A 27451-nucleotide genomic window follows, 5' to 3' on the forward strand; every position below is an offset into this window, starting at 1 on the left:
TAATTGTGATGGGCATATGAAATCAGAACTTACTCCAAATGATGCAAATATCGGTGGTGAAGAATATATATATTAATGATCAAATAAGGTGGTGAAGAATATATATATTAATGATCAAATAAGAACCCTTCCATGGGCGTGCAGTCCGCACATGGGCGTACCACAAATCATGATTTCTCTAGTCTTCTTGATCGGATCAAGGGGCGCATGGAGGGCTGGAAAACAAGAACGTTGTCTCTAGCGGGCAGAATCACTCTCACTAAGTCGGTGCTCAATTCTATTCCGACGTATGCCATGCAAACCGCAGTGCTTCCTGCAGGGGTGTGTGCGGAGATAGAGAAATGTACCAGACGTTTCATATGGGGAGGTACTATGCCGGAAGGTACCCAAAACAAATTGAGTCTGGTGAATTGGGATACTGTTACGAAACCCAAGGTCGCGGGAGGGCTTGGGATTTTTAAAGTTCATGAGATGAATATGGCCTTCATGGCCAAACTAGGTTGGCGGTTGCAAAAGGAACGTGATAGCCTCTGGGTCAGAACCCTTACAACCAAGTACTCGAAGTCTGGACGTCAAAGCCGGGCCGGAGTTAGACGCGGTAGTTTTTCGAACGCATGGAAAGGAATCCTCGCAGCACAACATATTGTACAAGCTGGTATGACCAAGGTGGTTCGTGGTGGGAGTCAAACGAATTTTTGGATGGACAAGTGGATTGACTATGAGCCTTTGAACCGTTTCTTGCGGACGCCTTTAAGTCTCCCGGATTTATATGTAAAGGCCCGTGACTTGTGGGAGGAGGGGCGAGGCTGGAAATGGGAGCTCCTTACCGACTTGCTTCCGGAAAATATTATGTCCAAGCTTCATGGTTTTGTTCTCTCTAGAGATCCAGAGTGTGACGACGAAGTTGGTTGGGGTCTCGGCCCTAACGGCGATTTCTCTATCAACTCAGCCTATGCAGCGATCACTCCCACCACTAGGTCAGGCACCCAGGAAGACTGGTTACGAATTTGGAAGCTCAAAGTGCCTAACAGGATCTGTGTGTTTATCTGGCTTGTTCAGCATGGGTGGATTTTAACAAATGTTGAACGAGCAAGACGCCATATCACTTCTAATTCTTCGTGTTTATCCTGTGCAGGGCATTCGGAGGACTGCGAACACTTATTCAGACATTGCGTGGAGGCAAGAGCGATTTGGAGTGCTGCATATGGACCGACCCTGGACGCTTATCTTCGACAGCTCGTATGGAGGGAGTGGCTAACGGCCAATTTGCTAGGTGATAAGCGCATGGGTTTTGCGAAAGGATGGCCAGAGCGTTTTTCTATTCGCCTTTGGTGGATTTGGAAATGGCAAAATGCTAAGGTGTTCAATGCTCGGAGTATGCCTATGGCCCAAAAGATCAGATGGATTGCGACACAAGAAAGTGAGATTCAGACTGCTTTCTCCAAAGTTGAGCCACCGGGATCGAGTGCAATCCGGACTACTACCATTCAGGTTTCTTGGCAAAAACCAAGCGCGGGCTGCGTGAAAGTCAATGTAAATGGCAGTTGGTCGTCCGCCACTGGAAGGGCTAGCTGTGGGGGCGTTATCCGAGACCATGATGGCAATTGGAGGGGAGGCTTCGCTGCAAATACTGGAATCTGCTCCATCGACGCGGCTGAAACCTGGGTTGTGTGGTATGGGTTACGGTTGGCGCTAAAACGAGGCTATCGAAATATTATTGTGGAAAGTGACTCACGAACTGTGGTGGATCTTTTGGTTAATCCTAACAGCTCACGAGGTGGAAATACCAATCTCATCGAACGATGCCGTGCGGAGTCTGATAAGTTTCATTCGGTGGAATTCCGCCACGTGTTTCGGGAACAGAACAGAGTAGCTGATGCTCTTGCGAAGGAGGCCATGTTGAGCCCGAGGGATGATTTTGAGCTGCGTACTGCACCGGATGTGATTAAACCCATGTTGTATGACGATAGCATTGGAGTGCAGTTTAACCGCCGAGTTCTTGTGACCGGGGCATCCTTTCATTAGTTTTTCTTATGTTTTTAGGTATCCCCCTCTTCTGTTTGAACCAAAAATAAATAAATAAATAAGAACCCTTCCTCCCTGGCTATTGCTTTGTATGGTCGAATAGCTTTGCAAAATATATATATTAATGATCAAATAAGAACCCTTCCTCCCTGACTATTGCTTTGTACGGTCGAATAGCTTTGCATCACTATGTGTGTCTATGTATGCGTCATTTATTTTACAAAGTAAAAAAGCGATTAAATTAAATGAAATTATTATACCAAATTATTGACATTTTCACAGAAGAAAAACATGAGACAAAATTGAAAGAAAAAAAATATATAGCATAGGGGCGAAATCTACACTTAGGTCTAAAGGAGGAGCAATTAAGGCGAGGGAATTTGGGATTTTAAATTTTAAATCCATCCTACGTTAAACCACATAGAGATCAGCCAGTTCCTCCAAAGATTCAGCAGAGCTGAAGAGGCTGCCATCATCATCTTCATCATATGCATTTTCAAGCATCCATAGGAGGTGGTCAAACAGCACAACCTCACACTTCACTGACAGATGATCATCATCATCTTCCTCATCACTTACTCCACCCTTCTTCTTCTTCGTCTTCTTCTGCTGCTTCGACTTCTGAATCAGAGCGTTCATCAATGGATGGCTTAGGTGCTTGGAACTTATGTGGTACCGCCGCCTTGAACTCCCCACCACAATCGTCTCACATTGTTCATCATCACCATTGTTCATGTCTTCATCTCTTGTAGACCTGGACCTCAGGCTACTGTAGGACGAAGTTCTTGCGAGATGCCTGGACAGACTCTTGCACTTCCTTAGCAGCAAATTGATCTTCTTCATCACATTCAGTTCGAGAGCTTGCCGAGATGGATCTGAGAGCTTAAGCTAAAGCTAGCTAGCTAGCTTAGCTGCACAAGAAGAGTGACAGATATAGATGTAGGGCAACTGATGTGCCTATATATTCATTCAACAGCAAGGAAATGGAAAGTTACACAGGGAATTAATGGGTGAAAGGTCACTGTTTTCTGGTACATTCCCAAGTGTGTGCCAACCTAGATTGCAACCAAAATATTCCATCTGATGGGAACAACCCACCTTTCAGGGGTCAGAATACTTACTACTTCTGTTTTGGAAAACGACGAATTTACTAAAATATCAGTAGACACAACCTTTCAGATCATGAACTCTTTGATCGAACTGTCACATCAGACATGATCTTTTTTATTGCCAAGATATTACTCTTCTATCTGTTTTGCTTTATGTTTGTTTGCTAAGGTAGATGATGCTGATTAGCTCAGCAACAAACAACATCATTACTGGTGGGTGCCCAACATTGATTTGCTCTGTAGTCTCTACAGCTAAAAATATAAGTAATCAAGTATGGCCTGGTTAAAGGATACAGTAGCCAAAAGGTCCAAAATATACGAGACATTCGAAATCATTAAATTCAAAATACATACAAATATGAGCTGGTAAAATAGTTGAAACTGATGGACATGAAAATTCAGGAGTTTTATACACAGACTTGTTTGGCATTGGGTTAGCCTGCGCGGGCCAGGCCAATTAGGCCCGCTCCTTCATGGGCCAATTTTTTCGTAGCCCTAACCTGCCCCACCGTGGGGCGAGTGCAAGCCAGCCAGCGGGCTTCGGCCCCGCTTTGACAGTACTAATTATTACTATAAGCAGTAATTGAAGGATTTCATCTAAAACTGTTAAAGCTAATGGATAGAGTGCAGGCTGAACAATAAAAAAAATCCATCATACTTTTTATCTTAATTTCCTTTTAATCTTTTGTACATTTCCTGTTTCGGATACAAATGTATTTATATCAGGCAGACCTTCACCAACTGGGAAGAATATAAATAAATAAAAACAAACATATAAGAATACTCCATACAAAAGATTAATAGGTCACTATTTGAGAGGCACTATCACAAAGATATGTGGTATGAATCTCAAGTACTGAACAAAATGAAAAACTCCCACCTGCAATGGCAAAGTATGAAGCTCGGAGGCAGTCAGAAGCTTGCTCAGCAGAATCAGAGGCTTCTTTAAATTTTACAATTAACTCCTTGACTCTAATCACACATTGAAGCGAAATAGCATCACGTCCCCTTCTTGGACGACATACTCTTTACCCTCTGACCTCAACTACATAAACCAAGGTAGATCACATAAGCTTAGTGATATTGGTGAATTCAAAAATGGACCGTGATAGATTTCAAAATGCAAAAACCATACAGAAAACATAAACAGCACTTGGAAAAACAAACTTACAAGTCCTTTCTCTCTTGCAGCTGCAAATGATCCAGCAGCAACAAAATCATCATAAGCAACCTGAGATAAAACATTTCATCAATTAAAATTGAAATGCACCACCATCCATCAAAAGCACCCATACATGTTAGGGTTATTCATGTTCTGACCAAAACCAATCACCTTTCAAACTCATGGTATTCTTGAGGGAACTGTTTTAGATACCTTTGCATTTTACAAAATGACTAGAAAAGGAATGCCTTTATTTTTAAGTAATCTAACACAGAAAAAATGGAAAACTTCTGCATCAAAATTCACAATTATCATTGATACTAACCGTCTCTGCTCGAATGAAACCCTTTTCAAAGTCAGAATGTATAACTCCAGCTGCTTGAGGTGCAGTCATGCCTACATAAACATTATGATTAGACACTTATGTTTAACAAAATTGTAAACCATCTGCACAGCAGTATAAATGCAAGTTTACCAAAACTGTCTCCCCCTAAAGAAAAAAATGTGCCGATAATTTAAAAAATGAAAAAGTTTAAAATGTAAAAAATGAAACATAGCAGTAGGCAGTACAGAACTGAAGAACTTACCAGATAGTATGGTCCAAGCTTTTGTTTCCTGTAAGATACAAGGACAATTATGTTAATATGGTGAACTTACAAAATTTATAGTAATGCATAGTTATTCACCTCACCTTCTCGCCAGAAGTGAAGTATGTTCTCAAACCCAGTAGGGCATATGTTGTCCTAATAAGATTTCCAAGGCCACTTTCATTAACACCAAGTGATTTTAAATATTCCATCCTTTCATCTAGAGCCAGTTCAGCTAGCTCTGATTCAACCTGCATCAAAAAGCTCCCAGGTTCAGTTGCAACACCATGATGCCAATACCATATTCATCAGGTAAAGTCAACTTTGAATACTTTTTGAAAAACCAGTGGATACATACTCAGACACATTGACCCCTTCTTCATATTTTACTAAAAGATGGGGAAAGAAATGATCTTTGTTCTTTTTTCTTTTTTTCTTTTTTTTTGGAGTGGGAGGGGAAGAACCTGTGCAGAGATGGTTACAACACCAGATTGTAACTCGGAAGCAGTATTCATCACTTCTTTAACATGAGTGTTGTTTTCAGGCTGAGCTACTTCTGACTCTGCAACATTAGCCACATATATGACTGGTTTCATTGTAAGTAAACAAAGATGGTTCACAGCATCCTTTTCAAAATCTGTTAAGGACACTGATCTAGCTGGTTTTCCATCCATTAGTGCCTGTTTAATTCTTTCCAGGGCAGACTTTTCTGCTTCTTCCTGAATCAAGTAAGTTACAAAATGATTTTTTAAACCCTATGATATTAACAGTGTCAATACAAAAAGAAAGAACATTCAAGCACGCTTTTACCTTAAGTTTAGACACTGAATCTTTAGCTCTGCCTTTTTTAAGTTTCTCCAATCTTTTTTCAATCTGCATTTCTTGTATGGTATACAATTTAGTTCTATTAGTCAACATGCCTAAGCAAGGCACAAATAAATGATTATCAAAATACCTGGTCCAAGTCTGAGAACACCAACTCTAGGTTGATTACATCAATATCAGACCTTGGATCAACTTTCCCATTCACGTGAACAATGTCATTATCCTCAAAACAGCGCACAACCTAAAACAATAACAGAATATAACCACAAATGTAGAGTGATTTGAAACAAGAGAGCAGTAATCCATGATGAAAATGTAAGAATTCATGCACGGTACTTTCTCTCTTTTATATACTGTGAGACCGAGAATGAACATCGAAAGGGAAGCTTAAAATGCATTCCCACCTGATCCAAGGAGGTGGAATGAGTCAGGATGAACTAAAATTAGATGGTTCCTGACACCTCGACTCTCAATTTATTAGCCCGAAAGGATAAGAATTAAAACAGAAACCACTATAAACATACCTGAAGTATGGAGTCCACTTCACGAATGTGTGACAAGAATTTATTACCCAAACCCTGCCATCATCAAATTGTGTTACTTTGATTTTTAGTTTTTTACAACAGACTGACAGAGTATTAAAAAGGAACCAATTAATAATGTATTAGAACACAACAAATTTTGATTGCAGATGAGATACAGTTGGTTAAATAAAGTAAAAGATTTGCACCTCTCCTTGGCTGGCTCCCTTTACAAGCCCAGCAATATCAACAAATTCTATCGATGCTGGGACAGCTCGTTGTGATTTGCTCAGATCAGAGAGCACACTGAGACGAGGATCTGGGACAGCTACTATCCCTACATTTGGTTCTATTGTGCAGAAAGGAAAATTAGCAGCCTGAGCCTTTCCATTCTCAACCTGCAAGAATAAAACGGTACAAGACAATTAGTAGTTCAAGTAAACTTTCTGCAATCACACTCATACTAACTGATTGTAAAACCATTCAATCAGCAATCACACTCCTACACTAGAACCGCTAGCCACTTTGTTACCCTCATTTCCATCCCAAAAGCAGCATGTATACAACTATGAGATGTTAAAACTTGTTAAGGAGAGTCCAACTTTGAAAAATATTTTTAGCATACAAGGGCACCACAAACCCAATCCCAAGAAGCACAAACACATGTATGCTTACAACAGCCGTAAATATATACATAAATTTTAACAGATTAAGCTAAAAACACAGTTAATTGAGCTTCCGAAACTGTACTCTGATTATCTTCGCGTAGGGACATTTATACAAATACATAATGGACAAACGCGTTCGTCTTAGAAATAGATTATGAAAGCCGCAAATAAATGTGCATATACACGAGTTAGAGATAGAAAAACTTACAACGGCGTTGAATAGAGTGGATTTTCCTACATTGGGAAGGCCAACAATCCCAGCTTTCAAACTCATGCTTATTTTTGCTGCGGAGAACTGCCGCGTCTTCACGAGTAGAGAATGGGTGGTTTCTGAATGTTTAAGCCATCGGAGAGCAGAGTTTTGCAAGAGAGAAGACCTTAGTGGAAGTGCTACTGAAGGAAGAAGCTGAGAGCATGCTATTCTCGCCATTGCCTCTGTGCTTGCCAAAGAGGCGTTCGTTTATCTACGATTCTACGCTGCGAAAGAGACTACAAAACCAAACCAAAGTAAAGCCACTACTCTTTCAAATGCGCCCTTGTTAAAATTTGATAATATTATATGCCCTACATTTACCATTTACACACTTCTCACTTTTGTGTGAAAAGTTTGAGCAAATACAAATTTTAGTAATACGAGTATTAGCAAAATAATAAGTTTGGTTTAGATGTTTAATCACTATTAATTTTTATCTACGAATATTATTTTCATGTCAAAAATTAATCACGCTAATTACTCATCCGATTGAAATATGTTAGAATGTGTAATTCATAAGGGTATTTTCGTCACTACTGAAAAATTGACTAAGTGTTTAGACGAAATATGAGCAGCGTGTAGGCTCTTTATGTATTATGAATTGCTTCGCCTTTCTCAAGGTACTCCTATTTATACAAGTTATGGAGGATTTCTCTCGCAACCCTAAACTACCATATAATACTTTAGGATTTCTTTCCTTATTACATTTGGAATGCTTTCCTAATCTATTTGATATTCTTTCCATATTCTTCGCATGAGATTCGCGCTAGCCGTCATCATCTTTATGAAACTTCCCAAATGCCTCCCTTACACTACCTTACCCGCTCCGCCCTTCGATTTCGACCTTCATGACCCGGGCACGGCTCATAAATCGGTCAAGCCACCTTCTTTCCTTCGGCCTTCTTAATGCCTTTTCCTCTCCATTGTAATTAATTGTTTCAATAACACTACAAAGTAGTCTACTGAATAAGCTCAATAAATAGATCCGCGACTGGCCGATTGATCGCCAGTCGACCATCACCAACTGACATTTCATGGGCCGCCTCCCGGCTCTCGTCGAATCCCTCGAGCTCACCTTGAGTCCCCTGTCTTCATCGTCAATCGTCCCCTTCCTTCGTCCGAGTGTAAGGTCCCGAGTCATAGTCCTTCCCCCATCGTATAGTCCCTCATTTCCCCGAGCCACGCATAGCTCGACTTGGGAAAATACCATATCTTCTCTTTGCTTTTGCTCACGCTTCTCCCCTATATAGAAGTTTTTTACTCCCTTGCCCTTTACTTTCCCGAGTTACACGAAGCACAGCTTGGCAAAGTATTAATAACTAAGCTTCCTTTCGTTTATCTGCATTTTCACTCCCTTCTCTTAGCATTAGAAAATTTTACTCCCCCCAGTCCCTCACTTTCCAAAGTTACGCGACGTACGACTCTAAAAAGTACTTGTACTCCGACCTTCTAACCGTTAATTCGACTTCTCCCCCTTTGCTCCATTCTTTCCCGTCTTTAGAGAAAATTGTTACTCCCCCCCAGTCCCTCACTTTCCCGAGTTACGCGAAGCACAACTCGGAAAATTACTTGTAACTGGGCTCCCGTACAATTCATATGGTATTTCAATATCTACATGGTTATTTGGTATTTATGGTAAGATAGGGTATTTTATGGGGTAGGAGCTAATTTTGATTGGCTTTGATAGCCCTTCCATAATTGTTTGATTGCCATTTAACGCTTTACTTTATTGTAGCTTCGACCAACCGTTATTCATATCCCATCAGCAATTATTTATATCGAGGGAGGAAAATTAAAAAAATGCATTTTATTTGAATAAAATAGTTAGGTAGGATGTTTATATAACAAATTTACTTACCATTCACTCTAAGATTAACTAGATTAAATGTTGGTGAACCAACAGTTGATTCTAACAACGACTGCGTATTATTGAACAATCTATTCAGTCGGAACAACGATGCTTGTCTATTATTATAACTAAATTGTGATTATTAAATGACTAAACCTACAACCTGCCTTATTATTATTATTATTACTATTATATTATTGAACATTGCAATTAATAATTTTAGTATAGAATTGTATTACGAATATGAACGTAGGAAATAATATATTGTATTAGGAATTGTATTACCATATGTACAATTATAATACGAATATGAATTGTATTACTATATTTTATATAATAGTGTTTTAGACTGGAAGTTAAAATGAAAAGTTTTATTTTTATTTTTTGAAGGTAAACGTAGCTATTCCATTAATTCATAACATAAAACGTTTACATCAATGATTAATGAAATGGTAAACCATTCCTTACAGTCAGACATATAAACAACTTTTCTAACTATGCTATAGAAATCTTGAATCGCAGACTGTTTCATAACTATGAAGCTATGTTCCTTCAGGGAGTTAAAGCTTCATCAAAGATCTGGGTCTTCGTCATCATTCTTTTTTGCTCGTCCAGGATAAGATCAACCCTTTGTCGAAACCAAACTAAACGATTTATGCTAATGAAAATGAAAAGCTCGTGAAAGTAACGAGAGGATAAATGCTCGTGAAACTAACGAGAGGAAAACATAATAATAGAGAAAATAAAAAGTGGGTAAAGTCAAAGTAGGGTTGGGAGTTAGACTACCAACACAAACCCTAATATCTACCTACTATTATTTTATTTAAAGGGAGAGAAAATGGAAGAAGAAGATCTGTGACGATGGTCAGAGGCGGATGGAGCTGCGACGGTGGTCAGGGCGGAAGAAGAGCGCGAGCAGACATAGAAGGTGACCAAAATCGCCGACTCAAAACTCCATTAGAGCTCCGGCCGGAGGCCGGCCGTGGAAGCCGAAGTTGAGCAGCAGAGAAAGACATTTGATTTTAGAGAGAAAAAGGAGGCCGCATTAGGGTTTTCTACTAAACTTATAGAGTTTTATTTTTATTAATAATATAAATTACACAATGACTTTTCTCAAAAAAAAAAAATAAAAATTACAGACATTTTAATTTTTATACCACTTATTTCCTTCGTACTCCTAATAATTACTATTCCCTACCAACTTGATTCCGGCAAGTTTTCTCTGTTCTTCGAAGTTGAAGCCGGAAGTGACAAATTGACGAAGCAGCGAAGCTGTATGACTGTCTCGCCCACGCCGCCCACCCATAGCTAAGGTTCGAATTTCCAAGATTAGCCGTTTGCCCCGCACATTAGTCAGCAATAGTCAATTCTCAACGGTTAAAAATTGAGGTATTAAATTTGAGCATAACCAAATTAGCAAAATTAGGGATTTAGGGTTCTATATAAATTGTGGTAATTTGCAATATCAAATTCTCAATTAGTAATCTCCTATCTCCTTTCTTGTATAGTTATTTCAGTGTTTGTATCGGATTTGTCGGCCACGGGCAACTAAACAAGGTACTCTACTGTTAATGTTTAATTCTTTATCAATATCTGTTAATTGCAAAATCAGAGAAGCCATGCCTGGTGTAAAATTTAATTCTTCAAATCGTTGAAGCTGCATTATGCATTTAGGTGATAAAAAAATATTGTTAAATTTCTAATTGTGTATTTGTGTTTCAATTCTAATTGCAATAGCAGTACTCTAATTGTGTTTGAATTGATGAATTTTAATTGCAATACTCTATTGTTGTCTTTGTTAATCCTCTAGGCGTTTTTTTTTTTTTTTTTTAAGACTACTTTTATAATAATTATTTTATAAAATGTTACCTAAAAAACATTTATTGAAAAAAAAGAAGAAAGAAACAAGTTGAGCAGTTGGTAGAATAACAAAGAAGAGCTATGAATAAATTTATTAAAATAGTAGGATCCTCTAATGAGAATTTGGAGAGATTAAGTGTAGATAATCTTAGTCAATCTAATAAAAACTTGAGTAACCAAGATCATATTAATGAGGATATTGTAATTTGAGTAAACATGATAATGTAATAAATAATAGTCCTTTGAGTGAACATGGTAATTTATTAAATGAGTATAATGTTGAAAATATATTGGTTGATAAACAATTTGTCCCTTATTTTGATATTTGTATAACTCTAAAAATTGGTCTAATCTTGATAACCAATCAAGAGATATTTTGGTTGAAAAGGGGCTATAAGTGAATTAAATATTGTGTTTCCTTTAGTTAATACCTCTAGGCATTTTTCATATGTTTATTATACTAGAAATGGAGAAACTAGTGATAAAAAATGGTTGGTTTTATTTTAAATTAGTTGACATTAGTATTTTTGTACTAATATATTGAACTTAAAATTTAGTTATAAAAATTTATGTTAACTTTTGTACATGGTATAGGATCGGCTCTCAGTTCACATTGCCTTATGGCCCACTCTTTTGTTGTTTAGCTCAAGATTGAATTGCTGAATAGGAAATTGACAAAAATCTATATATATCTATCTATCTATCTGCCTAGGATTTGTTCATCTTCTGGAACGAAAAAAAGAAATTTCCTTTATATCTGATTCGGTGATAAGTCTCTCCCTTTTTTTTTTTTTTTAAAATATATTTTTATATTTTTGTTTGATTTAATATATTTTTCTACTGCACTTGGTGTTTTGAAGATTTTCTGCAATTCATTTTTATTTCCCAAGTTTCTGTTGTGAGCATAAGTGGAAATTTCGATGAATATTAATGCTGTTATACAAAGTTGTCAGCTTTGTTTCACTACAATGGCATATTTACTTGTGCACTTACAACTTTTTTTCCATTAATGTAAAAAAAAAAGACAGAAGAAAGACTCTATTTTTTCGATTTCTCTTACTCAGTTACTCTAGAATGCTATATAATTCAATGCTCATTGTGTATATTTGAAGTAAAGACCTATCTTTTTCCATTCTTTGTAAATATTGATGTGTTTTGTGTTTCTCTTTGATTATAGGATTCGATTGTCGGGTTATAGTTTACTGTGTTAAGGGTTACCTGGTAGCTACCGTTTCTCCTTTCCTGTTCGCAGCGTTTTCCTCTGATCTGACTTGCCGATCTGGTTACATTATTTCTTCCATGTAAACCTCTAATCAATCTTACGATCCAATTCACTTAAGATCTAGAGAAATTTTTCGGTTACATGATCAATATAGTGAAGATTTCAAATTTATTGATGAACAAATGGTTCTGGATCTCATGAATTCTTTAATTTTATTATTTATTTTAGAAAAAGTTTGTGTTTCAATGTGCATCTGAACTTCTGCAAATTGCAGTAATTTATACTGTGCTTAGGTAAATTATATTGAAGTATACTGTTCGTTGGATAACTTTGATGTTGTATTTTTCTATTGTGGGAGTAGTTCATCTGTTATTTCTGTTTTGTTTATTCCATATCAATCTGCCAAGAATTACACTGGTTTTTGAGGTTAAAGGTTTTGCATATTTATAGCCCCATAAGTTACTTCATAATTGTCATGAAGAGGGTTTGTATGAATAATTCAATAACTGGAATGTTGTGAAAGTCGAGCATATTGGCTACTGATTGCAAATGCAATTTATTGAGATTCAAGATAAAGATTTCATTAATGTATGCCGGTAGGTGCGAACTCAATGACACAGCTTCCTGAATGTCTTGCCCACACTGCCCAGCCATAGCAAAGGTTTGGATTCTCAAGAGTAGCCGTTCGTGCCGCCCAAGAGTAGCTGTTGAGGAATAATGACACAGCTTCCTGAATGTCTCGCCCACACTGCCCAGCCATAGCAAAGGTTTGGATTCTCAAGAGTAGCCGTTCGTGCCGCTCATTATTCCTCAACAGCTAAAAATTGAGGTATTAAATAATTTAAATTTGAGCATACGCAAATTAGCAAAATTAGGGATTTAGGGTTCTATATAAACTGGTTCTAAAAAAAAAGGGTTCTATATAAACTGTGGTAATCTGCAATCACAAATTCACAAGTTGTTCCAATGCTAGTATAGTTGTATTGTCAAATTTGTTGGCAACCGGGCAACAGACTGTCGGCAGAAAAATTGGGAATCTGGCTTTGAGCTCCCTGAGGAAGAGGAGTGTGGAGGAATTTCACAATGGGAGGCTTTGAGGGTGGTGAATGGAGTTGTTGACTGGCAGAATTTCATTCTCAATGCAATTTCCCAGCTCACAAGGGTGCTGACTTTCTTGCATGTGAGGTTGCTTTTACTTTCTTCAATGTGAGTTTTCAATTGATTCTTTATTATTTACACTATTAGGATTTCCTTTGATTCTTTATTTCTTTCTTTTTGGTTTAATTATGTGGGGGGAGGGTTATTGGTAGTATATGTCTTGACAAATAAATAAATAAATAAAGAATCTGAGTGAAAAGATTGTGAAATTACTAAGTTCGATGAATATTTTGTATCCTGAAGCCTATTAACAATCATAAGGGATTAGAAGGTTTTTTGATCATAGTCAAATTTCAAGATTATATTATGCAATCCCATGAGGGATTACAGCATGGGGTTTGGGGTGTTTGACTTTTAATTTATAGAAATTCTTTTTGGTAATTATGAATATCTAGTAACATGTGAATCTCTCCATAATTTTGTAAGAAATGAATGAATATATGATCATCTTGGAATTAGAGAGCTGCAGCCTGTAGTTGTTTTTGCAATTACTCAACCACTAACCTCCCTAAAATTATGACATTTTCTTGTGACAAAAGGTGGAATTCTAGATTTCTAGTATAAATATTGTCAAAAGTATTGCATGTCAGATAAACATAGATGCTACATTTTCAAGTAAACGTCATATTATTAGGAAAAACAGTTTGACGAAAATGATAATGAGGAATTTAATATTTAATTATAAAAATTATATTTTATATTTAATTAGTATTTTTATACTCATATATTGAATTTAATATTTAATAATAAAAATTTATGTTATCTTACATAGTATAGGGCCTCTTTTTGTTCACTTGCCCCGGGCCTATAAAACGATAGGACTCCTGCTTACTAATTTATAAGTCTTATCTGTGCATCGCACGGGACAATTACTAGTACTCATAAAAATATAATACTAATAAGGAATAAAATGTTTGATACTTAAAGATTCGAAAAATCTAAAGAGGGACTAATAAATTGCAGGGACAGATTTGTGTTTAAAAACAGGCGCGCAATCAAACTAGAATACTCTGTTTATTCCATTCCATCATACCTCAAAAGACAAACAGCTGCTTTGTGTTTATACATGTATACAAGAATACACACATATGAATTTCACAAAGCTGGGTGCTTCTTCAGCAATCAAATCCACCGTTTCCCCGAAACCTGTCGCGACAGCCACCATAAACCTCTCAATTTTGGAGTCTCTTCTTCTTCACTGCCAGAACCTCAAGCATTTCTGGCAGATTTTTTCACAGATGATATCCACTGGCTTCATCAAAGACACATATGCGGCAAGCAGAGTTCTCAAGTTTTGCACTGATTCCCCCTTCATTGGCATCAACTGCACTGAAAACATATTCACTCAGATCGAAAACCCGAATGTGTTTTCTGTAAACACCATGATGAGAGCTTACCTGCAGCAAAGCATGCCCCAAAATTCCATCGTTTTGTATAAATCGACGTTGAGGGAAACTCTATGTGTGGACAATTATACGCTCCCAATTCTTTTTCAAGCTGCCACGCTCCGGTGCTCATTGCTTGAGGGCGGAGAGTTGCATAGTCATGTTGTGAAAATGGGTTTTGGATCAGATGTTTATGTTCGGAATACTTTGATTAACATGTACGCTGTGTGTGGAAATATGGGTGATGCGAGGAAGGTGTTTGATGAAAGTCCTGTGCGGGACTTGGTTTCCTGGAACTCGATCTTGGCAGGGTATGTTCAGGCAGGGAATGTTGAAGAATCAATGATGATATATGATCAGATGCCTAGGAGGAATGTGATTGCCTCGAATTCTATGATTGTGTTATTGGGTAGGTGCAGTAGGGTGGCGGAGGCTTGCCGTTTGTTTCATGAAATGGATGACAAGGATTTGGTTTCGTGGACCGCTTTAATTTCTTGCTATGAGCAAAATGGGTTTTATGAAGAGGCTTTGGATTTGTTTGTTCAAATGTCTGCCAAGGGGATTGCTATGGATGAGGTTGTGATGGTTAGTGTGTTCTCAGCTTGTGCAAATTTATTGGTTCTAGAGACTGGAAAATTGGTTCATGGGTTGGTTATTAAAATTGGTTTTGAATCTTATGTCAACCTTCAAAATGCTTTAATTCATATGTATTCCAGCTGTGGAGATGTAACTGCTGCACAAAATATGTTTGATACAAGTAGGAATCTGGACCAGATTTCTTGGAATTCAATCATCTCTGCCTATGTGAAATGCGGTTCAGTGGAAAAAGCCCGGGTGTTATTTGATTCCATGCTTGAGAAGGATTGTGTCTCGTGGACCACGATGATTTCTGGCTATGCCCAACATGACCAGTTCTCTGAGACTTTAGCTTTATTTCAAGAAATGCTGCACATTGGCATTAAGCCTGATGAGACGACTTTAGTTAGTGTGGTTTCGGCTTGTACTCGCCTTGCAGCCCTTGAACAAGGCAAATGGATTCATGCATATATAAGGAAGAATGGGCTTAAGGTTAATATCATTCTAGGTACCACTCTTATTGACATGTACATGAAATGTGGCTACACAGAGAATGCAATGGAGGTCTTCCATGGAATGGAAGAAAGAGGAGTTTCTTCTTGGAATGCTTTAATTCTAGGGTTGGCCATGAATGGGCAGGTACAAAGATCACTTGAAACATTTGAAGAAATGAAGAAATGCGGAGTGACTCCAAATGAGGTAACCTTTGTGGCAGTTCTTGGTGCTTGTCGACATATGGGCATGGTAGACGAGGGTCGCCAATATTTTGATTCCATGGTGAAATCGTACAGCATTGAACCCAATTTAAAACACTATGGGTGTATGGTCGACTTACTCGGGCGTGCAGGATTGCTCAAAGAAGCTGAAAATCTCATCCAGACTATGCCCATGGCTCCAGACGTTCCCACCTGGGGGGCTTTGCTCGGAGCTTGCAAAAAGCATGGTGACAGTGAAATGGGAGAGCGGGTTGGAAAAAAACTCCTCGAGCTTCAGCCCTACCATGACGGGTTTCATGTCTTACTGTCCAACATATATGCTTCAAAGGGAAACTGGGACAATGTGGAGGGCGTGAGAGGTGCAATGATGCAACAGGGTGTGGTTAAAACCCCCGGGTGCAGTATGATTGAAGCCGATGGTATCGTTCATGAATTCTTTGCAGGAGGAGACAAGTCTCACCCCAAGTCAAAGGAAATAGAAGTAATGCTAGATGAAATGGTGAATCGGTTGAAAACTATGGGCTATAATCCAGGAACAGAAGAGGTTCTTCTTGATATTCAAGAAGAGGAAAAAGAAAGTAGTCTATTCAGACATAGCGAGAAGCTTGCAATTGCGTTTGGGCTCATTTCATCTCTTCCGCCAGCACCAATAAGAATAATGAAGAACTTGCGTATCTGTAGCGATTGCCATTCTGCAGCTAAACTGATTTCCAAAGCGTATAACCGCGAAATTGTGATCAGGGATAGGCATCGCTTTCATCACTTCAAGGATGGTTCTTGTTCTTGCATGGAGTTCTGGTAAGGTTTTTGACTTGGCTCTGTTATATAATCTGCAGAACATGATAGATTGATAGATACAGTAATGAGAGTAAATTTCTAACAATAACTTCTTTTGAATTGTAACCTTAAACATTTGTAACAAATAACAAATTCCATCAACTTTTTGGCTAAACATATATATATATATATATATATATATATATATATATAGATTAAGGATCAAATGAGGACACTTTCCCACATGAGAAATGTGGATTAATCTTGGTCATTGATTTGGGTTGATATATGGCTGCGATATGTTCTCTTTTTTTTTTTTTTTTTTTTTTTTTTTTTTTTTTTTTTTTTTTTTTTTTTTTTTTTTTTTTTTTTTTTTTTTTTTTTTTTTTTTTTTTTTTTTTTTTTTTTTTTTTTTTTAATAATGTTGAAGTATTATTTTCCATGCACACTATGTCAGCCCCATCAGCAGTTTACCATCATGATGTTCTCCACATCACTAATATAAATGACTCTCTTATCTTGGGTGTTAGAGATTTAGAACTTGTTTTACTTACACTCATCCAAGAGAGCTAATATTAAGTGCAGATGAATACTTTGGGAGAAGCTCTAATGATGCATAAATATTGTTTTGAAACTTTGGATAGTAACTTATGAGATACTTTAAGGTTCAATAATCCATTTAGTTTAGATACACTATTTGGAGGAAAAATATTGTGTTTGATGTAAATTTAGAAAATTATACCAGTGATTCCAAAAGGAAGCAGATAAGATATCAATATGAGACACACGTAGGGATGGCAATTATACCCGCACCTTATGGGTTCCCCGCATCCCCGCCCCGCACCCGCACTTATATATATATATATATATATATATATATATAGACACACACACACATAACTCACTTGCATTATTTGTACAATATTAATTTATTATATAAATTTATGTATCTTTTATAATTCAAAATGCATAATGAATTAAACTTCTTTATGAGCTAGTGCCTCACGGATTCAATTGAATTATCATCTCATTGTCTTATTTTTTGTTAATGAATATTGAAAAGGAACATCATAAATAACATAATGAGCAAACGCTTAATACAACTATACTACCAACACAATTTTAGTTTCAATTAAAGACTAACATTATTGAGTCTTATTAAATGTTAGAGTTATGTTCAAACTTATAAAAAGAATCCATGTGATAATTAGAATTGTAGTATAAAATTTTCATTAGATTTAAGTGTAATATTAATAATTAGAGTTGCGGGTTGGGTATTACCCGCACCCGCAAAATCCCCACGGGGGCGGGGATGGGTAGGAATTTCATTACCCGCACGGGTGCGGGGAGTGGGTTGGGAATGCGGGTGCGGGGGCGGGTGATATATCCCCCGCACCCCACCCCGCCCCAGTGCCATCCCTAGACACACGATCAACTTTTCTTAGTTGTGGAGACACTATAGAGTATTGAGATTGATTAAGAATATGAGACTTCGAATTTTATCTTTAAATATTGAATTTGAGGATTTGAAGCAATTCTTGCCAGGGTTTCAAGTATTGGTGATGGTAAGATCAATGGGCTAAATGACGGGTTTGTAGATGTTGATATTCTAGAAATTTTTTTACTCTAAAGAGTCATAAAGATCTTGTTACAATAGTTGTGGAAAGCACATATCTTTTGAATGAGAAAGAAACATGTAATTATTACTCAAAGGCATACATCGCTTATATGTAATAATTTACAAATTACACATGATAGGTAAATTGCATTTAGAAAATCTCATGCGATTACCTCCTTCGCTCATGTGTAATTACTCTCAAAGTACACCTGAGACCCTAAGAGGTGAATTACATTATGAAAACTTTGCGTGACAAATTCAACGAAGAGAATGTTAATAACAATTAAATTTGTGATATTTAGATATGAAAATTATGTTCCTGACTCAACCATCCTTTCAAGGCGAGGTACCTTATTGTCAGTTATGAGTTTGAGAAGAAAATTATACCATTAATTAAACAAATCCTCTATTTTAAGATAACTAATTATTGGATATTATGTTGCTATTTATATTATCGAACATTATTGAATACTTAAGAGAATATAGAGGGTTGTTTTGGGCTCCCTTACGGCCCATTAGTCTGTCAACACTTGATAGCCCATAAAATGGAAAGCCCATTGGCCCACCAGTTTTTTTCTTTGTTGAATATGAAAAATTCCCCACAAAGTTATAAAATCGTGGTCGGCAGGATTCGAACCTGCGCGGGCAAAGCCCACATGATTTCTAGTCATGCCCGATAACCACTCCGGCACGACCACAAGTGCATATACCTCAACATTTTAAATTCTATTCTTCCTATTCTCAGCTCCTTTTGGGCCGAAGAGGATCTGTATCCTCGGAAATTAATAAAGTAAATAAGTAATTAATGAAAGACCCAAGTTAAAAAATTATGTTTATTTATTTATTTATTTATTGCATTGATAGTATTGAGTATAAATAAATATGCTACGGAGTATATGCTTGATTTACAAAAAAATCTCGTAATCTCTATTTAAATGTGTGTTATGTGTAAAGCTTGTATTGTGACAACAACCGGTAAATGACTACAATGACATAAACTGGCCAACCGAGTCAAATCGAGAAGACCAATAGACCCGTGAAATATTTTAATTACTAAATGACAAACAAGCTCAATTGAAAATAAATATGGTATACCGCATACCTAACTGTATCATGTATTATTAACATTAATGTGATAGTAGTTATTATATCTAAGTATGATACTATAATATAATATATCTAATTGCCCTTAGTATTATCGGTAAGGTAAAAATTCCTAAAACACAATAAAGAAACGAAAAACATAAATTGAATATAATTTTCCATAACTATAGCTAGTTAATATTATAAATAAACAGATACTACAATGTAATAATGTAATAGAGTAAGTAGCACTAAAAAAAACAAGTTGATTGTGTTGTGTATTTGCTAAAATTTCTAGTTATTATACAAATAAATAACTTCGGTTCAATTCAAGTCTAGCTGCTTTCTTTTTAAAAATAACTTTGGTTCAATTTTTGTTGACAATGTCTCCTTATTTTACAAATATATAATTAATGATGTAGTGAAAATTGAGAAATTTGATATGATATTGGTTAAAAGAGTCACATTTGTGTGAGATTGTCTCACGAATCTTAATAAGTGAAATGAGTCCAATATATGATAGTTGCTTGTTACTTATAATAAAAATAATAATACTTATTACAGAAAATTTAATACCAATTTGAAATAAATAATAATTACGGTGAATTATAATAGATATTGTCATAAAACTAAAAAATAAAAGAAGTTATGTAAATATGTAATCATAAAAAAATTAAAATAACTTTTTCCACATTAATGCCATGTGAAATTGTAATACTATTTAGGGTAAAAGTGATTATTATTAATGATAAATATTATAATACTTATAATTGAAATTGTGATACTCACACACCCAATTGTCTACAATCTGACCCGTCTCACGAACAAAAATATGTGAGACGATCTCACACAAGTTTTTTATACCTTTATTCAGAATATAACATTTCAAATACCCCTGGCCTATTTGAAAAATTTAAAAACTCTATCAAACACCAATTCAAATTTTAGAATAAAAATTATATTCAAGAAGGAAAATGTTAATTTTTCATAATATTTGGCTTAAAATCATTGGGTGTTATGAATTCATTGACTCCACATACTTTGATCAATTTATGGCCTTGCGAATCTTGGGCAAATGATGGACTAGAGAATTATTTTGTTAGATTATGCGCCGGATTGTATAAAAAACCTTCTAGCGACTGATGCAAATGGTGTATCTAGAATATCATAATTGAATAGAGTGTTACCTGGGTGGAGCTCTTCGGAAGTACAAAAAAGAAGAAGATAATGCTACCTTTTTTTTTTTTTTTTTTTTTTTTTTGGTGAGGGGGGAGGGCCCGAAAGCCCCGAGGGTTAATGAAGCCTACTAGTGGCGACGTTCTGTGAATCGCGCTGCAGCAACTCTTTCACTTTGTTCGGGGAGGTGATCGATCAAGAATAGTCCTACCCCGTTGAGAACTTTGGCCCATGTTTGTTAAACAGTCGGTGCATTGATTTCCTTCCTGAAACACGTGGACAAGAAGCGTGGAATGGAATTGCTCCATTAGGTATTTGCAGCAACAAGATCAAAGGATTAGATGATGGATGGTGGATAGTGCTACCTCATTAGGGGAAATAAGGAGGAAATTTATGAGGGGTTTGCAACATTACTCATTTAAGAAAGAGTGATTCTCTTGTGAGACCATGTCACAAATCCTTATCAATGAGATGGATGAGATCAAAATGAAAATGTAATACTAATCATGAATAAAATGTTTGTTACTTACTGTAATACTTTTAAATCAAAGTTAATGTCAAAGATCTTGTGGTCAAGCGGCATAACTGTGACTCTCTCAAGTGAGAGGTCATAAGTTTGATCCCCAGTGTATAAGTAATGGACAAGGATCCGTGAGACGGTCTAACACAAGTTTTTGCCCCTAAGAAAAACACAATAAAATCATGATTCTATCAAACATTCAAATCTTTTAAATGTCATGTGCATCTATTCCATTAAAATTGTACTAATATTTAAGCCACAGTAATGTAAGTTATGTAACATTCTCTCTTTAAATTTACCTTGTATTATTTATTTCTTGATGTGGTAATACCTTATTAATTCATTTTTATTTTATTATTAAATAGTTATTTCATTTCATAGTATTTAATTATTTACTATATATATATATTCTAACTCAAATTATGCTTTAATTAAAGTATTTACGACTAGTTCATTATTGTTAATTAAGCACTTCGTTGGTTGAATGGAAATTGGATACTAACAAGTAGGATTTTAATTTTATACCATGTTACTTGCAATCATGATTTAGAATAAATTATTATGTGTCATGTTCTCACACCTATAAAAAAAAAGTGTTGTCTCACCCATTCTCCAACATGTTTGCCATTACTAAGTCTTCATCTAATTATAAAATAGTTTCTTATCTTCCTTTTATCCTTCTCCACAAATGATGCAAATGAAGTACTATAGCCATTCCAAAAATATAACTTAGCACTATATCTAAGGGTAAGCAAATAACCGATCGGTTACGTAACTGACTGAATAATCGAAAAACGAATTAAGATTTTTGACCTTCGTAACTGACTAAAGATAATTCTTATAACCGATCAAAAAAAATTGATTATCGGATTTAGTTAGTTACCAAAAAAACTGAAATTTCACTAACGACCTAAACACTATATCTTTACATTCATTATTTGAAGGCTGAAGCCATAACCATGGTAATAATATGAGCATTCTAATTTACCACTTTCTAAGTTTTATAGTCTATAATGATAATTCTTTTTTTTTTTTTTTGTTTGAAATAATTATAATTATTAATGTTTAGAAAACTTAACCGGAGGCTGATAAATTTTTTTAGACATTTTTCTTGAATTTCATTTTCTTTTCTTAATTTTTTATATTGAGGCAGATGCTATATATAGTATTTGCAATATAGCATTTGTCAAACCATATTTAAGTCACCACTTCTTTCACACAGCTGCACCGCACGTTAATTTCTTAGATAGATGCTAATCATATCTTCTGCTATTATATATTTATATAGTATAGATTAAATTAGGAAAATGTTTAATTCTGAATTTGTGAAGTGAAATATATATATATAGAAAGATTTAGATTGTGCGGGATTGGATTGTTGTTTATCTTTAGAATTTACAATATTTTTTTGAGTACTATTGACTCTGCTAGAATGTAAAAGCCTCCGTTATGTTGATAACAAAATCTTTAGCAGAATATATTTAACACAAAATTCAAAACTCACTAGCATAAAACTTTTTATATTCATATGTTTGTGAAGTTGTTGATTTTACGATAAGTTAAAAAATTAATCAAATAGTGTCATATAAAGTGATAGATATTATAATTGATAGGGGTATGATCATTATAGGTATTAACACATCCAACATACAACGACTAAGTTGAGTACCAATTTGAGAATTATGAAATAGTTAAGGGACCATTATAGGTATGAGTTAATTACACTTTTGGTCCTGTGATTATTGGGGTCCTGTTAATTTCAGTAATCGACTTTAAAAACTAACAATTTAGTCCCCTAACTATGTAATTTTTAACACATTCGGTCCTCCCGACCAAATCACCGACCAAATGTCGCCGGAATCTTTTAATTTAATTTAATTTTTTTTTAATTTGGGGGCAAATCGGTCATTTATTGTTTGAGTCACCGTTCCATCGTTTTCGGCGAGAACCCTGTTCCATCGTTTCCTGCGAGAACCCTGTACTTGTCCTTCCTCGTAAAGTTTGAGTCACCGTTCCATCATTTCTTGGGGAGGATTTCCCAACGTGCAGGTTGATTTCACAATGGAATTTATTTAGATTTGTTTAATCCATGGAAGCTGCCCTCAATTTATTCCCCATATTCATGCACAAAATTAAATCCCAGATTCGAAAAAAAAAAAATAGAAATACAAAAGCTATAAAAAAAATTCAAAAATTTTCAAGTAAAGCTTCAAAAGAATTTTAAAAACCCAGATCTTAAAACCATACAGGAAGCCAAAATTCAAAGAAAATCAAAACTAAAAAGAGAGAAACCCAGAGGTTCGTCACAAGCTTTTACGAGCTCCTGGAATGCGGCGGTGGCTTAAAAAAAACTCTTTTCTTAATTATTACTTTGAGAAATTAAATCCGTTCGGCCAATTGCTATTATGAGGTATATACTACTTGTCAAAGAACATAACACCACCACCGGCGGCATATGTTTTTGAAGAAGGACGAAGGAGGAAGAAGAAGGAAAAACATTAAATGACCTATTTGCCCCCAAATTAAACAAATTAATATGGAATTAAAAGATTCCGGCGAAATTTGGCCGGGAGGACCGAATGTGTTAAAAATTGTATAGTTAGAGGACTAAATTGTTAGTTTTTAAAGTCAAGTACTGAAATTAACAAGACCCCAATAGTCACAGGACCAAAAGTGTAATTAACTCTTATAGGTATTAACGCATCCAACATACAAAAGTAATAAATACAGAAATAGCTGTAAGATGCAAAAAAGGTAGTTAGCAAGGGAAATGTCGTTCTCAATTTATCTTGCCTCATAATTGACAAATGTAAATGGAATAAATGTTATATCAAAGTACAATTAAATAGCCTCTGCGTTTTCCTAAAAAAAAAAAAAAACCTCTGCGTCTTCTACTTGCTATTTTTATTTTGGTTAAGGGGGGAGAACTGACATGTTCATATACAGAAATGATCAAAATTAAGAATTCCAAAAGTGATTAGAGTATGACATTAAAGAATTGAAGTACGATAAAACCAATACAGCTATGTAGAGAGTTGATGATTGAGGTTTTTGTAATATTATATTGCACCTCTATTTGAGATGTTTCCCTTGTTGACAATTTCATAAGATATAATGAACATTATATTTTAGTTGTTCCCTGGTTGGCAGTTGACAATTTCATGCAAGGACTATTCCCCAGTTTTTGCAGTCAACTATAAATACCTTTGCGGTTTAATCCCCTCTGGTCATCCTCAGCTCACAGCTGAATAACAAAGCTTTAAGTTAATTGGTAGAGTTTTTTAGGCAAGACATGAGGAGTCGCGGTGGTGGCCTCACCGGAGGTCGCCGGTTGCCACACATGTTGGTGGTGTTAGCCTTGTTGGCTATTTCTAATGTAGTTTCTGGGGATAATAGTTATTTGTATTCTTCACCTCCGCCTCCTGTGTATCAATATAAATCTCCTCCGCCACCTTCTCCATCTCCACCACCTCCCTATGAGTATAAGTCTCCACCACCGCCAGTGCATTCGCCTCCCCCACCATATGTATACAAGTCTCCTCCACCGCCATCACCATCGCCTCCCCCACCATATGTATACAAATCTCCTCCACCACCATCACCATCGCCTCCCCCACCATATGTATACAAGTCTCCTCCACCGCCATCACCATCACCGCCACCACCATATGTTTACAAATCTCCCCCACCACCTTCACCTTCACCGCCACCTCCATACTATTACAAATCTCCACCGCCACCCTCACCTTCCCCTCCTCCACCTTATTACTATAAATCTCCTCCACCCCCTTCACCATCTCCTCCTCCGCCTTATTACTATAAATCTCCTCCACCTCCTTCACCATCTCCTCCTCCGCCTTATTACTATAAATCTCCTCCTCCACCATCACCATCTCCTCCTCCACCATACTATTATAAATCTCCTCCTCCACCCTCACCTTCACCGCCGCCCCCCTACTACTACACCTCTCCACCTCCGCCCAAGAAATCACCACCTCCTCCTTATTACTACACCTCTCCCCCACCACCAGTTAAATCACCACCCCCTCCATACCATTACTCATCACCGCCACCACCTGTAAAGTCTCCTCCTCCACCATACTACTACTCTTCTCCACCACCACCAATGAAATCGCCCCCTCCTCCATACTACTACACCTCTCCACCACCACCCAAGAAATCACCCCCCCCTCCTTATTACTACACCTCTCCCCCACCACCAGTTAAATCACCCCCTCCTCTATACTACTACTCTTCTCCACCACCACCAATGAAATCGCCCCCTCCTCCATACTACTACACCTCTCCACCACCACCCAAGAAATCACCACCCCCTCCTTATTACTACACCTCTCCCCCACCACCAGTTAAATCACCACCCCCTCCATACCATTACTCATCACCACCACCACCTGTAAAGTCTCCCCCTCCTCCATACTACTACTCTTCTCCGCCGCCACCTAAAAAGTCTCCTACTCCATACTATTACACTTCCCCCCCACCACCCAAGAAATCCCCTCCATCTCCATATTATTACACCTCACCACCACCACCAACTCATTATTATCCTCCACATCATGATCAATTAGTTGTTAAAGTTGTTGGAAAAGTGTACTGCTTCAAATGTTACGATTGGGCATATCCTAAGAAATCCCATAACATGAAACATCTCAAAGGTAGGATTTTCCGTTCAACCATTTTCACAATTGTATGGTTGGTTTTCAAATTATATTTCATTTTAGGTTTTATTGACAAAATTCTCATTTAATTTGCAATGGATTTTTAATATAAAACAAAACTTATAGTGTAATAATATTTCTTTTCTTTATAATTATTATCACTTTATTAACTGATTAAGTACTCTTCATTGAAATTTCTTGAAATAGGTGCAATAGTTGAGGTAACTTGTATGGCCGATGAAAAGAAAATTGTGGCATATGGAACCACCAAGATCAATGGAAAGTATAGCATTGAAGTTAAAGGATTTGACTACAAGAAATATGGAGGAAAGGCATGCAAGGCTAAACTTCACACACCACCCAAGGGTTCCAAGTGTAACATCCCTACTAACTTTCATATGGGCATTAAGGGTGCTACACTAAGTGTAAAATCAAAGACACTTTATGAAGTTGTTCTCTATGCAAAACCATTTGCTTATGCCCCAAAGACTCCTTATGAGAAATGTGAGAAACCCAAATCTACCCCTCTTCCATACTACTACAAATCTCCCCCACCACCAACTTACTACTACAAATCACCACCCCCTCCTTCACCCTTGCCTACACCAACATATTCTTATAAGTCACCTCCACCGCCATCTCCATCACCACCACCACCATATTATTACAAATCTCCTCCTCCACCATCACCCTCTCCTCCACCACCTTATTATTATAGATCCCCACCTCCCCCATCACCGTCACCTCCACCACCATACTATTACAAATCTCCTCCTCCTCCATCACCGTCACCCCCGCCACCATACTATTATAAGTCTCCACCACCCCCATCTCCATCGCCACCACCACCCTACTACTATAAATCTCCTCCTCCTCCATCACCGTCACCCCCGCCACCCTACTATTATAAGTCTCCACCACCGCCATCTCCATCACCACCACCACCCTACTACTACAAATCTCCTCCTCCACCCTCACCCTCTCCTCCTCCACCATACTATTACAAGTCTCCACCTCCTCCATCGCCATCACCCCCGCCACCATACTATTATAAGTCTCCACCACCACCATCTCCATCGCCACCACCACCCTACTACTACAAATCTCCTCCTCCACCCTCACCATCTCCTCCTCCACCATACTATTACAAGTCTCCACCTCCTCCATCGCCATCACCCCCACCACCATACTATTATAAGTCTCCACCACCCCCATCTCCATCGCCACCACCACCCTACTACTACAAATCTCCTCCTCCACCCTCACCCTCTCCTCCTCCACCCTACTACTACAAGTCTCCACCACCCCCATCACCATCTCCTCCACCTCCGTACTACTATCAATCCCCTCCTCCACCATCCCCATCTCCCCCACAGCCAACATACATTTACTCTTCTCCACCCCCACCAACCAAGTACTAAGCTTTAATTGCTCTTCCAGTTTTTGTTGTATACCAGGTAAATGATATTTAATTTTGAATACATTTTTATTAATGTTTTATTATCCACTCGAAGCTCTTATTTAATACATTTTTAATTTTTCAGATCTTCCATCCAATTGTGGAATAAATGAAGGCTTCTTGAAAGGAAGATTCGGACATCATTTATTATAATTTATTTGTCAAATAAAGGCTCCGTCCTTATTGTATCATTTTATTCTATATGAAAGACACTAAGAGATTC

The 27451-nt window shown here is 36.9% G+C and overlaps 4 protein-coding genes and 1 non-coding gene across 10 annotated transcripts; 2 read left to right on the forward strand and 3 right to left on the reverse strand.

Annotated features, from left to right (window-relative positions):
* Window positions 1-2261: 2261 nt before the first annotated feature.
* Window positions 2262-3189, reverse strand: LOC116011213 (auxin-responsive protein SAUR76). Its single transcript, XM_031250746.1, has one exon. It carries the CDS (start codon window positions 2866-2868, stop codon window positions 2437-2439), a length of 432 nt encoding a protein of 143 aa, XP_031106606.1. The 5' UTR covers window positions 2869-3189; the 3' UTR covers window positions 2262-2436.
* A 577-nt stretch (window positions 3190-3766) lies between these two features.
* On the reverse strand, window positions 3767-7416 carry LOC116005548 (ribosome-binding ATPase YchF). Its single transcript, XM_031245769.1, has 11 exons — window positions 7106-7416; window positions 6439-6627; window positions 6233-6286; window positions 5839-5949; window positions 5694-5756; window positions 5348-5602; window positions 4988-5134; window positions 4884-4911; window positions 4622-4692; window positions 4306-4365; window positions 3767-4179 (listed from the first exon to the last, which is right to left on the reverse strand). The coding sequence occupies exons 1-11, from the start codon at window positions 7325-7327 to the stop codon at window positions 4111-4113; spliced, it is 1269 nt and encodes a 422-aa protein (XP_031101629.1). The 5' UTR covers window positions 7328-7416; the 3' UTR covers window positions 3767-4110.
* Window positions 7417-10202: 2786 nt separating this feature from the next.
* Window positions 10203-16855, forward strand: LOC116010218 (pentatricopeptide repeat-containing protein At3g62890-like). Of its 6 annotated transcripts, none has more exons than XM_031249523.1 (5): window positions 10203-10388; window positions 10508-10556; window positions 12037-12160; window positions 12682-13287; window positions 14203-16855. In XM_031249523.1, exon 5 carries the CDS (start codon window positions 14328-14330, stop codon window positions 16716-16718), a length of 2391 nt encoding a protein of 796 aa, XP_031105383.1. In that variant the 5' UTR covers window positions 10203-10388; window positions 10508-10556; window positions 12037-12160; window positions 12682-13287; window positions 14203-14327; the 3' UTR covers window positions 16719-16855. The 6 variants fall into 6 exon arrangements, with proteins under 6 accessions (XP_031105383.1, XP_031105381.1, XP_031105380.1 ...); XM_031249521.1 differs by lacking the exon at window positions 12037-12160 and having other exon boundaries at window positions 12682-12910; window positions 13055-13287; XM_031249520.1 differs by lacking the exon at window positions 12037-12160 and having other exon boundaries at window positions 12682-12910; window positions 13060-13287.
* Window positions 16856-18927: 2072 nt separating this feature from the next.
* On the reverse strand, window positions 18928-19009 carry TRNAS-AGA. Its single transcript has one exon. It is a non-coding gene; the product is annotated as a tRNA-Ser (tRNA).
* Window positions 19010-24341: 5332 nt separating this feature from the next.
* LOC116010734 (extensin-2-like) lies at window positions 24342-27431 on the forward strand. The gene is made up of 3 exons (XM_031250248.1): window positions 24342-25766; window positions 25977-27226; window positions 27314-27431. Exons 1-2 carry the CDS (start codon window positions 24383-24385, stop codon window positions 27188-27190), a joined length of 2598 nt encoding a protein of 865 aa, XP_031106108.1. The 5' UTR covers window positions 24342-24382; the 3' UTR covers window positions 27191-27226; window positions 27314-27431.
* Window positions 27432-27451: the final 20 nt, after the last annotated feature.

This window comes from Ipomoea triloba, chromosome 2 (genome assembly GCF_003576645.1).
Source record: "Ipomoea triloba cultivar NCNSP0323 chromosome 2, ASM357664v1".
Classification (NCBI taxonomy): Eukaryota; Viridiplantae; Streptophyta; class Magnoliopsida; order Solanales; family Convolvulaceae; genus Ipomoea; species Ipomoea triloba.